The 14,270-nt window shown below is 40.8% G+C and overlaps 1 protein-coding gene across 2 annotated transcripts; it reads left to right on the top strand.

The window, feature by feature from the left end:
* Nucleotides 1–289: 289 nt before the first annotated feature.
* On the top strand, nucleotides 290–13,442 carry LOC132261788 (protein lozenge). Of its 2 annotated transcripts, XM_059760756.1 has the most exons (6): nucleotides 290–1,020; nucleotides 1,172–1,411; nucleotides 4,726–4,839; nucleotides 7,301–7,567; nucleotides 12,232–12,369; nucleotides 12,440–13,442. In XM_059760756.1, exons 1-6 carry the CDS (start codon nucleotides 786–788, stop codon nucleotides 13,033–13,035), a joined length of 1,590 nt encoding a protein of 529 aa, XP_059616739.1. In that variant the 5' UTR covers nucleotides 290–785; the 3' UTR covers nucleotides 13,036–13,442. The 2 variants fall into 2 exon arrangements, with proteins under 2 accessions (XP_059616739.1, XP_059616740.1); XM_059760757.1 differs by lacking the exon at nucleotides 4,726–4,839.
* The last annotated feature ends 828 nt before the right edge of the window (nucleotides 13,443–14,270 follow it).

Genomic DNA, 14,270 nt, shown 5'->3' on the forward strand with positions numbered 1-14,270 from the left:
TCCACACTTCATAGACACTGTTTAGTCACCGTCGTGCATGATTCGCGAGCACACCTGTTGTTTCTACACTCCGCGGCATCACACACAGTGGCTGAGAAGCCTTCGTGGGCACTGTCGCAACTCCGCGAGAACGATTTTAGCAATCTGCAGAAGCCAGATAATTATGTGCTAGACTTCTAAACTAGTGTTTTGTTCGCTTAGCAAAGAAAACAGTGTGCAATCAGATGGTAAAACCGTTTCAGACGTGGTAATTTCTGTGATGTAATCAAAAGTGTGTTAATTCTGCGAAGGTGACGACGAATCATCACTATTTGAATACAAGTTTTTACATCCTCCACTCCATGCGTACTGAGAAATTCCCGCCAAATTTCTTGTACGCTCCCATAAGTGATCTCTCTGAGTGTCCATAGATCGTAAGAACTACAACATTCAGATGGAAGTCTCGCGGATATGTTGTGGAAAAAGTAATGCACCGTGGAAATACCACTGAGCGCCGCCGATGACTAAGTGGATCTCTTGTTCATTCACCAACTTTAGCAGCCAATTGATGACTAAAATCAATAATTACTTGGAAAGGCAGTGATATTTTGGCGAATCGGACGATTCAATCACCTCTTGAGGTGTTTCCCGAGAAACTACAAGTTTTGTGAGTGATCAAAATACCACAGTGAGCAATTGAGTGACTCCTAGAGGAAAACCGCACAGTGAGCGATCGATCTTTCAATATTTCCTTGTGACCCACGTGAATCTAGCCAGTCAAAATAGCTCCACTAAATTCCACACGAATGCATCTGCCAGCGTCGGGGGCAACGGCAGTGCACCAGGCAGGGGGTGGCAGCACAAACTGTGGCAACGGCGGCGGTTTAGACGCCGCCACCGCAAGTGATTGGGGTGATCACAAGGGGGGCATGTTAGAGCCCCCCGGCACGAGCTGCAGTGGCTCACCGCCAGGCTCGCAAGATCTCTGGTGGACAGAGCGGCTCGTCTTCGAGGCGCAACAAGAGTATCCAGGAGAACTTGGTGAGTTCGATCATGCAAAATCGACAGCAAGACAAAAAGAAAAGGCCCAAATGAGATCAGTTCATTCGATCCCCTCATTGACTGAGATTTTGCAAGGCTTCACCGCGACAGCCATGAGTAAAGCAATACTCACCTGAGTTTCTCGTTGCAGTTCGAACGGGAAGTCCATATTTCCTCTGCTCGGCCCTACCGACCCACTGGCGCTCCAATAAAACCCTCCCGATCGCCTTCAAGGTGGTCGCCCTTGTGGACGTCGGTGACGGCACAATGGTGACCGTTCGGGCCGGCAATGATGAGAACTACTGTGCAGAATTGCGGAATTGCTCGGCCGTGATGAAAAACCAAGTTGCCAAATTCAATGATCTTCGATTCGTGGGAAGAAGTGGTCGAGGTGAGTGTCTGTGAATGATTTAAGTAAATACACAATGAATCACAACATGCGAACTCCTCAATCTCAATGGTCAAATAAAATCATCAAACTCTCTCTCTCTCTCCCTCTTTGGCTCACTGTCTCTACCCCTTTTCGCCCTTCCGTGATATTTGATTTGATTCAACTGTCAATGACAGTTGAACATGATGATGAGAGAAGTTTCATTTAACCCCAACCGCGATATCAAATTGAAATACCCCAAAATAGACAAAATCACAAATGGGAAGAGATGTGCGGAGAATGGCAATGGACCGTCTGTTTTTCATTATTACACAGTGTCCTTTGACACATTATTCTCTGCCGGTCGCCCTCCAAATGGCAACTCAATAAGGAATATAAAAAGCACATTCAGTCAGAGTTAAGCGGATTTGTGACTCTCAACAAGTATCAACAATAAACAAAGATCAAATAATATTTTTTCTGCATGTCGGTTAAACATTGTCATTCAACCCCAAAAACGATTTACATCCCGTTCCCATAATCACGCTAAATAGGCTTTAAACCCCTCTTCCACCCTTGACCTTTTCCCAGCACTCCACGAGCTTTCACCCCTGACGCAAAATGCTTCCGCACTGCCTATTCGCTGGACATCTCCATTGGAAATGCACTATTTCGCTGCATTTTTTCCCGCGTGTGCTCACCAACCGCGAAACATTTTTTTTTGTGCGCTCCACACCAAACTGGGAAACACCCACTCCATTTCTCCGGAGTGTGTTTTCTGCCACCCCCACCGTTCACGGTTGGTTGCCCACCTCATCTGCCCTGCCTTTCTGACCCTCTTTTTCACAGAACATCGCATATTTGCCCCCGGTGGAAAAATGTACGCAACAACTGCGGTAAAAATGCCCAAGAGTGGGAGTGTGAGAAGGTGACTTTGAGAGGGTGAGAATGCATAGCAAATATCTCTCGATATGTATATTGCTCGTCCATTTACACCACAATTTACTACGCAAATTTCACTATATTCCCTCCTCCCATGCCACGCTTATTCACGGTGCAATTGCATTCATCGATTTTAGGCTACTTTATGTCTTTCAAATGCAATTTTACGCTGCATTTGCATGGCAAGGCAGTATATTTCCCGACGTTCAGAAAAACACCCCAAATAAGAGATCAAAGCGCGGACATAGTAAAAAGAGATCATAAGTTTAATTCACGCATCCAATAATTCTGGGCATACAATTGGCGAAATAGAACTCATTTCATTTGAATATTGTAAAGGAGTTCTCACTTTGCTAACGGTGAAAATTCCATAGATGCCCAACATTGTTTTATTGTATAAAATTGTATAATTTATTTGTTATCATTTATCATAATAAATCGCACCTCTTGACTACAAAGCCACAATACAAATGGATCCCCATTAAATTCTCATTATTTGCGTGTGCACACCATCAAAGATCATCATCGTCCTCCTTTGAAAATAATAAAAATGTGAAGATCTTCTCTTTTTTCACCCGCAATATTTTCTCCGCGCACATTCTCTCAAACTTGGGCAAGGTGTTGAAAAGTCTCTTTCTCTCAATGCCCTGAAAAGTGCGGCAACCCAATTTTCAAAGACTTTTCGACTGGATACAGAGACCAACACACAAGTGCCCAGACAAAAGTCCAAATTGTAGCAAAGATCATTTTCTTCAGCACTTCTTCTCTCACTCCGCCATTGTCCAAATGTGATGAAGTGAAAGAATTTCAAGAACTTGCTCCCAAGTGGATAGAAATAGCCACAAGGGAGTGAATGAGCTTCAAAATAGACTCCATATACATTAATCCATTTCGTTATAATACGATTTAGTCTTTTAATTATTTCCACCATGCTTGGAGAAAAATGAGTTAGATTGGATGCGAAAGAAGTTCCATCTATATGGATCAAAAAGATAAATCGGTTCACAACTTTTTACCTTCTATAATGTTACTGACACGTGCCATTAATTTACATGAATTATTTATCTCTCTTCCTCGACAAAGTGAAAGACTCATCTTCTCCCTCACTGAGAGTTTCAAATGCTATTTCAGCTTAGGTATTTCATCAAAAGACGATGGAAGTTTTTTTTTCACCATCAACGCCCCATAAGATATATAACCAAACTCTTACCATAGAGGAAAACTTCAATCCTTCCGCTGACATTCATTAAATGATCATCCATCACTTTTATATGCACATTTTTTCGCCCACAACACACAGAATTACCGCCAAAATTTGCCCAGATGTGTGCAAAAAATTAATTATCGTGCGCTCCACACTTTTTCCAGACACCAAAGTCCCAACCAACACTAAAAATAATCGATATATCGTTACCTCGTTTCGCCAATGCATCTTCGCGATCAACCTCTTGGCGGCATACTCCCGAAGATGCCAACAAATAATTCAATCTCCGTATTCACGTCTCCCACACTGAGTCGCGTTCGAGACGCGAAGGGTCACACAATTGTATGTGGTTGAGCTTTGGTGTTTTGACTCTCCTTCCGCGCTGCCTCCCTTTTTTACGATTGTTGAAGCTATTAAAAGTAATAATGTGGCTCATTAAAGTCAGCATTTAGAATTATTACCATGAATTTTTAATAATCAATTCATTGAGGGGCACTTCTCACCTTCCACATGTCATCTTCACCTTTTGCTTTTATATTCCTTAATCCTCTCTGTCTTCAGACACACATTTGATGTGGAAGAAATTGACGAAGGGAAAAGTGCTTCTCAAATTTGAGGCAGTAGCGTCCAAAAAAGCCAAAATAGAAAATAGAATGAGATATAGTGTGAAATTTGTAGCAATTCTCATGATAGCTTCCACTCCAATGGTGGTTTTGTGGTTGCTACTGAAACATAAAGCTAATTGCTTTTTAAGTAACTCCAACCCATAATTATATTTGTGCGTGAATCTCTCCAGTGCACCTCCCCCACACTTTGTAGCGTTAAAAACTGTGTGTGCACTTCAGTGTGCCCTGAAAGATCACCCAACTTGGCCACTGGATCTCAATTTCACGGATGAATTTCCAAGTGTTGCCAGCTCAGACATAGACTGTTGTTTGTACAGATATTGTGTGTGCGTTATGTTGCAATTTTCCACCATAAACAACACCCCAACACTTCACACACCTTTATGTGCACCACCATCAAATATTATGAAGCGACTCTGGGTGTCGTAAATCAATTGGTTTTATGTGATATTTGCCGCCATTCGCTTTCATTTTCACGCGCTAAACCTCTTCAAATCAGCAGCTTAAATTGCAATTCAAAGTCAGTGGATTAATTTGTATACTATTCTCCTCACTCATTTCAGGGAAAAGCTTCACACTCACCATCACCGTCTCGACGACACCACCTCAAGTGACAACGTATAGCAAAGCAATTAAAGTGACTGTCGATGGTCCTCGTGAACCACGATCGAAAACTAGTAAGAAATTATCTCTTAAAAATACACATGATTATTAGACTTTTCTCTCTGTGGTCAAAACATATGTTGCTTTCCAATTGGAAGACGCGCGCGTTACGAGACACTTAAAAATATCACATGTGCATCTCATTATTCGTGCGTGCGCCAAATTTGTCGTATTACAAATTGTGTTGTTTGCAGTCGTGTAATGAACTTTAGCGTTAATGCATAAAAAATGAGTATACATATGTATGCATTTGCAAAACCAGCCAGTTCTCACTAACCACATGACACAGCCACAATTAACTCAGAAAAAATCCAAAAATGTACAAAAAAAAATCTCACAGACTGTTTTCTGGTCAATATCATCACTCCACGTGAGCCACGATATTCACGCGAGAAATCGCATGTTGAGAGATGGTTTGGTATATCAATTTTTGATAATATCTATTCTCACTTTCGCACAATTGCATAACACTCTGGCTGTCCAGTAAATTTCTCACACCGATAGTGATGAGAATTCTCCCAGCTGAGAAGATAAAGAGGGAAGCCAATGAGACTAGTCCTAAATTTTAGCATTTCACGCTTTTCTAATTACACCATCTCAAGCAATACACAAACGTTTTTTATCACACTCATATTGTTATTCTATTCTCACAGCTTAGAGAAAAAACGTGTAGAGTGGCGATAAGGAAGAAAATATATGTATCGTGAGAATGTCTCAAGTTTTGTCGGATAGTAACTCTCATATACGAATTATTTTTCATATATCACCACACTTTGTTACGATTTCACATCATAGCACTTTGCCTTTTTTTCTATTGCACACACACTGAGGTTGGGCTTTGATAAAATTCTTGATTCAAAACAAATGTGTGGCTCAATTGCAAATCACAGAGAAGATCTCATCAAGCGAAAGAGCTGAAATTTCCCACAGTTTCGCACACACAAAATTTAACCCCAACCAATTCGTTCGTAAATCACCCCGTGCAATAAATTATCCGTGGGCAAAGTATCTTGCCAGTGGACGCAACTTTGCAAATAGCCCAACCGCTCTAATACATTAGTAACTGACTCGAGAGACTGATCACTGGACACAGGAAGCGAATCGTGTGGGCGAAAAATACACTAGCTGCGCTTATCCAATCTCTAAACGCGTGCAAGTGAGGAAGGAAGCACGTGAAATTGAACTGACTGACGATTCGTCAACTCCGAAAATACCTTCACAAGGCATCCGCACGATTGAGGTCCCGTTTAAGAGTTAAGGATTCGTGCTGAGAACTCCAAATGTGGTATACAACTTAGTCATTAGTAAAAGTATACTTGTGGCCAAAAATCAGACATCTAGCTAAACACGGAAATTCACAGCTTCAATGGGAAGAAAAGAATTCCCGTTGGATATTTTAATCAAATTTTTTAGAACCTTAAACCAGACTGAAAATTAATTCCAGAGAAATTTGTCCATGACACGATATTAAATATGTGCGTTACATGAAATTAGAGTAACAAAATAGGACATGTGTCACTAACACTGCCTATGAACGCCACAGATAGTACAAAATATTTATTATTTTTCACTCCGCCCCACATTGGTGACAAAATATGTCTAGTCCAGGCATTTACATATCTGCTAATGATTTTAGCCTCATTAATCGCACACTGCAGGTCACACGGATCCCTCCTCGCATTCACCCCAAATAGAAATGATATCAAACGGTTCATGGTCGTGAAAACTTGGCCACCCCTCTTGTGAATTTCCGTCTAAATTCAACGCGAAAATGCGTAGGTACATTCGCTCCTGTGCGTGTGCTGCCACTTTGTCAAGTGATGTACCACGGCGAAATTCAGTTATCTCCTGGACAATTGTGCGGATTCGGAGCGACCGTCGGCTCCTGCCAGTTGATTGCGTGCCAGCAGTTATTTCCTGTTGTCCCTTCACCTTCCCTCTCCTCCGCACGTTGCGTATTTACGTAGAAATAGGATTAGAATATCAAACCGCTGCTCTTCATTACGTCCACAAAACACAGATAAACGGACGCTCGGTTTTGCGTTTATTCATCCACTTTCCCGTCACTGAGTCCCCCACCTCATCCTCGCACATCTCACTCGCCAAGCGCCCCAGATTCCACCTCCTGTGCATTACAATGTGGATTGCTGCACAGTGGCCAGGTGAGGTGTCTAATTTCTGGTCAATAAACTGCCACAAGCGACTATCAAATCAGGTGAAAACACATTCGCATGCATGGGACAAAATTGCAACTGTTGCCCAAAAAGACTCTCAACCCCACAGCGTTGGGCTGATGAATCGATGGGTGAGAAGAAATAGAGGATGCATGGAGGAAATGATTTTGTGTGCTGGACAAATTATAGGCACAAAATTGACTCCGGCCCAGAACACAATTTGCAGCGAGTGTTGAGGAGAAAAGAGAGGTGGAGGATCAAATGTAACTCACCGTGGCGTTTCTCTTTCTCTCCGAATTAGGTCCAACTGGTGGTCACCAATATCGTGCTCTAGGTCTCGGTCAGAGGCCATTCCTCGATGCTCCATTTACAGGTCATCTGAGAGAGTTGGAGCCCTATCGACGGAAAACACCCGCCACCTCGTCCATCAACCAGTTGCCTTCAGCCCCAACAGCCTCAATGGGGGTTTCTGGGGGTCATACGTCACCATCCTCAAACGGCATTCCGTCATCGTCCTCCACAGTCGACTGTCAGGATCACTATAAGCCAAATGCACCACAAATACACGGTGAGTCACTGAAAATTTGTTAAATATATATAGGTACACATCTAATAGCAGCAATCATTAATGGAATTGTGGCAGAATCAATTTAGATTTAGCCCATTGAAAATCCCATTTGTAACTCTCATTTCTCAAACACACTTTCAACAAGCACACTCCTACCTTTCAAATACGAAGGAGATGAAAAGAAATTGAGAGGATCATTGCCTTCGTTTTGCAGATGCAAATTATATTCTCTGCTCATTTCTCATATTATACTTTTGAGTGTGATTTAAATAAAATTAACCCTTTTCGACTAAATTACCAAATAATCATGCCTCGTACAATAATCTCATGGAATCACTTTTAAAAAAGAGGCAAATTGGAATAAGCAAAGCCAATAAAAATTCGCCCAAAAACCAAAATCTAATCATGGAGACACGATTTAGTGTGATGGACAATTTAATTATAATTAGGTAAACCAGTAAATCACTACAAAATTAGGTGCACACCCTCGAAAGGCTGAAATTAAATCAAATTCGACAAAGTTTGTGGTCATCGGGAGTTTTGACCACACATTCGTGGCTCCTCAATTTAATGAAATTGTACATTTCCAACCACTCAATATAAGGTTTTGAGGGAAAAAAGGTTTCTCGCTGTGGTTTAAGACACATTCAATGAATAGAGGCTCTCATTCATATTTGCACCTCGAAGGGTTTCATTGAGGAAAAAAAACACAAGAAACAATTAATGTGAAAAGTTTCCTGAAAATAATATTAGAATATTGCGTACAATATATTTTGTATGAATGTTAAAGACGAGGAATTATTGAGATTTGACGTTGAATATGAGAAAAATTAATGTTTTAACACATAACATGAATATGAAAGCATGCCAAGGTAATTAATAACAAAATATGTCAAACGCAGAGTTTGTTGATGTTTTGTCCTCAATATCAAATTGACGAAGTAGTCAAACAATTCCGTCACACTCTACACCTCCTCGTCTCATTTAAATTTCAACTCCAGGAGGGTAAGAATCATGTCAATACTGTGTGACAAATAATGCTACAGTGCTTATGAAAAGAGATATTCGTCCACGTAAGATTTCACTACCGCAGCGCTACTCTCTCGCTCTCTTCCATCTAAATATGCAGCATATTTAGATTAATTATCTTCATCCCACTGACACAAGACGCTCAGCAACTTTGTGATTGTATTAATTAAGAACACATCTGAGATTCTTCATGGAAGACAAGAGGGACAAATTTACCTAAAACAGCGCCCTTAAAGTACTCCGCTTATATACATTAAAACAGTCTTCAACATGCAATGTACATAATTGTCAATAGAGCAGATTTCCTCAATTTTCAATTTCAATTGAGAGAGTTTCACGTGGTAAAAAACCACATCCAATTTTTCGCCCTCCTCTTTTCCTGGTCCCGCAAAAACCCCGATAAATGGAATTTGATTTGGTGGCCCACCCAGAAACATCCTTTACCTTTTTGGGGTGTTAATTACAAAGTCAAACAACAACGGAAAATAATAATGCTTAAATTTTCAAGTAAATTGTGACAGATAAAAAGTCCAAAATCCCCTTTCAACACCCAACATTGCACTCTTTCTCCTCCAATATAATAATCTGCCAATATGTAATTTCGCTGCAAACAAAATAATAACTTCTTTTTTAATCCACCTTGCGCGCAAATTTTCTTCTTGATCTCTTTCGACCTCTTTGCACCCGAGTCAGTGCACATCGAGAGGCGGATTGATTGTGTGTTGTTCATCATTGAACCCATTGAGATGAGTGAAAATTGTTGTTATTATTCTTTAACCTCTCACACTCATATTCTTGCACATTTATTATTATTTGTTTCAATAATCCCCATTTCGCTGGGCAGAAAAATTCAATAATACACCGGATGTCAGTGCAATCAATGCCACGTAACACCAAAGTGATCGCGAATTGCCTGATCTTTTTCTCATCAAATTATCACAAGAAGATATCTATTCTTTCAATTGCATTACGTGCTATACTGCACACTATTTTCCACACACAAAAAGTTACATTTTCTCTCAATATCGACGTGTTGATTCAGTACAATTCTAATGCGATTTTGCCCATGCAGAAGCCCATGGAAGTTGTCACTTATTATAGGATCACATGTCATTGAAGATAAAATGTTTGTCTTCACTGGTATAATTGAGCAGGCAAGCGAAGAAGAAAAAAATATGATTGAAGAAGAAAATCTGCAGTTTATGTATCAACTTACCATGTCTTTCACCTCCAATTCTGCAAAGTGTTGCCACACACACGTTTCCTTCTTGATCAGTTTTTGCCGCCCATTCCAGTGAAATTGATACGACAAAGGATCAGTCTTGATATCAGAATCCCTGTTGAGCATCCTCGATCGTATAATGGTATTCGATTGCATGCTGAAGTCACAAGAAAAAACTCAAGTTGTTAGGAGAAAAAAAATGCAATAATCTTACTAAGAAAATTGCATTGCATTAAGAAGTGAAAGAAAAAAGACGCGATATTAGAATAATTCGAGTTCAATTTTGTTTGAATTTCTCGCTTCATCGATTTTGCCATGTTTTTCTTTCGCACTCGTGCTTTTGCGCTCTGTCTTCTTCAGAAATTCTCGTGGAATTTCAATCAAGAGAATCAGTCTTTTCCAGTAATTGTCTTGCTCAGATTTTCTTCTGGAAAATTTCTGTCCCGTTCCATTCCAGCAATATGTCAAAGATTTCCATGATAGATAAATCATATGTAAAGCTGTGATTTGTCATCGTTTTTAACATTTACCCATTTAAATATGCTCATGAAAAAGCACCTTTAGTTGTAATTTTCAAGAAACATATTCAAATGAACCGGCAGGAAAATAAATCTGGAGAATCCACTTACGCACATATCAACGTAATATTGATTAATAAGTGAAAACTTCCAAGAAAATCTCTCTATAAATGCATATGAATTTGAAAGTAGCCAGATTGCCAACAAGGTCACGAGTAATCACTCTCCGATTATTACCACATTTCCACACAATGTGTTTCAATGCTCTGAAAGCCGCACTATTCGTCTCTAACAGTTCGCAGCCAGAAATCATTTATTGCCATTTAATAGGATATTCGGCCAAATTCTTTTGGCAAGCAAACGACCTTGTCGATTATGAGCTGCTTTTGGCGCTCTTTTACACGTGAGATTTATGTTTCGTCTCATTCCCCATCGCCCTTATCTCAAGTCATCATCATTAGAGACTGTGAGATGTGTGTGGTCATTTGTAATTTGTGTGTTTGTACGGCTAATAGCGAAGAAATCAAAGAATTTCCGGTGAATCTCAAATCACTAATCAGGTAGATACCTGTTTCCCGGATCGAGGAGTTTTAGCGCCAATTGATTGGCACTTTTTATTCACACAAACGCAAGAGACTCCCACAGAGAAATAGACATGGGGCGCAGAAGAGGAATGAGGAACTTGGGAAAACAGACAAATTTAGTCATTGATCGTTTCGCGGTATTTGTTTGATGATGTTAAAGACAAATTTTGAGTATTCCGGCTATTTCGTATCGTCACTTCATCAGGAAACCATGAGAAGGCGCAACCCTGTATAATGTAATTCCCTCTCGCCGTATTTTCGTGACATGGTCGGTCAAATAGCTTCTCGAGTGTGAGAAAGGGGCATGCAAGAAGCTCAAGGAGCAATTGCAATTTCGCAGATTACCTGATTCGCCCTCAGATGGCTTAGCAACTGTCCTCACGTTTCAACCCATGACGAGATATTGTCTGCGTGCTTCACAGCTCATCCTATATGCCAGGCTGCTTGGAAAAAAGTGGGAGCAAGAATGAGAAATAATAATCAAGCATGCAAATTGTGATGAGATGAAAATGTGAAAATGTGAAAATACGCATACTTTTGTGCCCCCTGTGACCCAAAATGCAATCAAGCTCAAGTTCGTCAGAAGCAGCCACCTCCCTATCAATCGCTTTGATCGTATTGGATTGCGTGATCGCACCTTCTGATGGGCGCAGAGACGAAAAATCTCATTGTTGCATCGAAGTGGGGAAATAACAGCATTCCATCAGCCCAAATGAGACAGCCCATATATTACACACATCAATTTCACACTTCAAAAGTGCAATCATATCGTCCAATCCTCATTTCTTCTCACTCTCCCATTCACTATATGTATGAATGAACACACGATGCCGTGTTAAATTAACAGTTGCCGTATTTCTTCCGTTTTTCAATACACACCAATTTTTATCGAAGAAAATTATGATCGTGTGTTGTGCTGGAGAGCCTCTTTCTTTCCACCCATAGAATATTCGTAATGGAGATAAAATTCAATGATGCACCTTCGTCGGATCGCGTGAAATTTTGTTGATATAATTGCACCTGTATTCATTGTTCATCACCATTTTGCGCCCCTGTGTGACCTCTCGTGCAAACGCCCCATTGTGCCCAACATCCACCCAAACACAAAAGGATTTCCATTTAAAACTTCTCTTTTTTTTGTAATAAAGTACATATTTCGAGCAAAACGCGTTCACTGATAACTTCCTTTCACAGCCATTCATGCTCTTCATAATTCAATAACATTTGACTTCCGACTGATCTTTCCCCTTTTGCTAATGAGAAGAGGTCAAGAGCAATGTTCATGATCTTCGTCTTCAATCTCTCTTACAGAGGGCAATTTAATCGGGGCAGCTGAATGGGCGGGATATACTCCAAGCTCCACTTGCTCCACATACTCAGCTTATCCAGCCACCTACGGATATGAAGCCCAAACACCCATAGATCACACGAATCTCCACCTGCCAACAGGTAATCTAGTCTATCATTCTCCTTTCTCGTTATTTTTTCTTTATATTTGCAACCCTACATTTGTCCCCAGTTCTCACGGATCAGCCTTTTTGTGCCACTGACTACCACCCCACGGCTGGTGTGAATGCAACAAGTCACCATCCCCAGGCCAGTTGCCACGTGAGCTCCTTCAACACCCCCGGACCGACTGCAGGACTCCCCAAAGTCACGCCCGATTTGGATCCCATGAACTCCTATGCATCTTATAATGCCAACTGGTCCAACGGCTACAACAACTACCAGTACAGCTCCTGTCCTCCCCCGCCACCCCCTCCACCCCCTGCACCCCCACACCCGTCGTCCGTGCAGCACCAGTATCCCAGTCACACGGCGCCAACGATGCTGCTCTATCCTCAGCTCTACTCCACCGTGAACCAGAATCAGATCCATCTGCACCTGCACGGAGGTCCCGAGAAGATCGAGCAGTACCTCAGCCCCGAGAACTCACTCACCATCAGCTCCATCGGGGCCGGCAGAGGCATTGAGATTGAGATTGGGGGCAATGAAGCGGCAGCCCCACCGGCTCTGATGTCCACCGACGAACAGGAGAATCACGCGAACGAAGACTCGACGCAACACTCGAGGGATGTGCCAGGAGATCCCAACAGTGTGTGGCGTCCGTACTGAAGAGATGAATCTGAAAAGACACTTTATATAGTGAGTGAATATACTTTGTAGGTAAATAGAAGATTATAAGAATGCTAAAATATCAACACACGCTGAATTTACTATAGTTACATTCAATCTCCTCACCATCTTTCCATCCCATCTCATCTCTCCTTTACAAGTGTAAATAAAGCATCTTATTTAAAAAGGAAATTACGATAGATAATTCTTAGGGAAAAGAATCTCTATTCGCTCAAGCAAAACTGCAATTTTGTCAACACAAAACATAAATTTTTCAACCTCCGTGAAGAGCATAATTCCGCCATTCGCTGTAACTTGAGTGAGTGAGAAGCCAAGGAGAGACTCTGTTGATTTATTAATGAAATTTGTATAATGAAAGTAAATGAAAATAAATAATATTGTGCATATTGTGGTTTTTTGCTGCAGCTAAATAACAAACACACACCGTATGAGACACATTATTGAATATTAAAAATAATATTTTGTATTCCAGATGCATGCAATGCCGAGGGGGAGAGAAAAAAGCTCCAATATACCTACGTATTCTTTGCGGTTATTGTTCAAGATTTAATGTGCAATTGCAAAATTGAAATGCTTCCAAGTGTGATGTTTCTTCCACAGATAATTCCTCCTCAATCACCTTTTTTTCCTCCTTCTCTCTCTCTCACTCTCTCGCTCTCTCTGGAGGCCTTTTTTCTCGATGCACTGCAGAGATTTTCTGAAGTGTACGAGATGGAAAACTGTTTGAAGGAATAGAACAAAGAGATTTCTCGTCCTTTGTGTTGCAACAAATAATTTTGGGGAAACAAGAGGACAGTGGAACTTCCAGGTGAAAACTCTTTTTTGCTCCAAGTCTACTGAAATAAGCTTAAAGGCTTAAGTTTTCAACTGGCCCAAATGAGATACTTTGGACACAAATGAACCTCCACTGTTTGTCTCTTTAATATGCAATAATTCAACTAAAACTCATTAGAGTTTTGTAACTTTCCAGTATTCACGAAACTTTGCACTTGCAACAGACTGAGAAGCGTAAGTAAAAAATAATTCAACTATAATGAAAATAATGCATTTTCTTTTACAGAAGATTGCCAACAATCAGTTTATTACCCTGACTCAATGGACCCTTTCCTGACCATATTGTCACCCGATTAAGATGCTATTAATTTCCTGTCCAATTCCCATTGTGCACCTTCCCGTAAGTGCTCATCGACCACAAACAATGTGGCTTTCGGGAC

This window comes from Phlebotomus argentipes, unplaced genomic scaffold (genome assembly GCF_947086385.1).
Source record: "Phlebotomus argentipes unplaced genomic scaffold, Phlebotomus argentipes genome assembly contig_15, whole genome shotgun sequence".
Taxonomy (NCBI): Eukaryota; Metazoa; Arthropoda; class Insecta; order Diptera; family Psychodidae; genus Phlebotomus; species Phlebotomus argentipes.

Coding starts and splice junctions, on each gene's coding strand:
- LOC132261788 (XM_059760756.1), top strand. CDS start 786: ATGCATCTGCCAGCGTCGGGGGCAACGGCAGTGCACCAGGCAGGGGGT. Junction 7,568..12,231: donor AAATGCACCACAAATACACG/GTGAGTCACTGA, acceptor TCTCTCTTACAG/AGGGCAATTTAATCGGGGCA. Junction 12,370..12,439: donor GAATCTCCACCTGCCAACAG/GTAATCTAGTCT, acceptor ATTTGTCCCCAG/TTCTCACGGATCAGCCTTTT.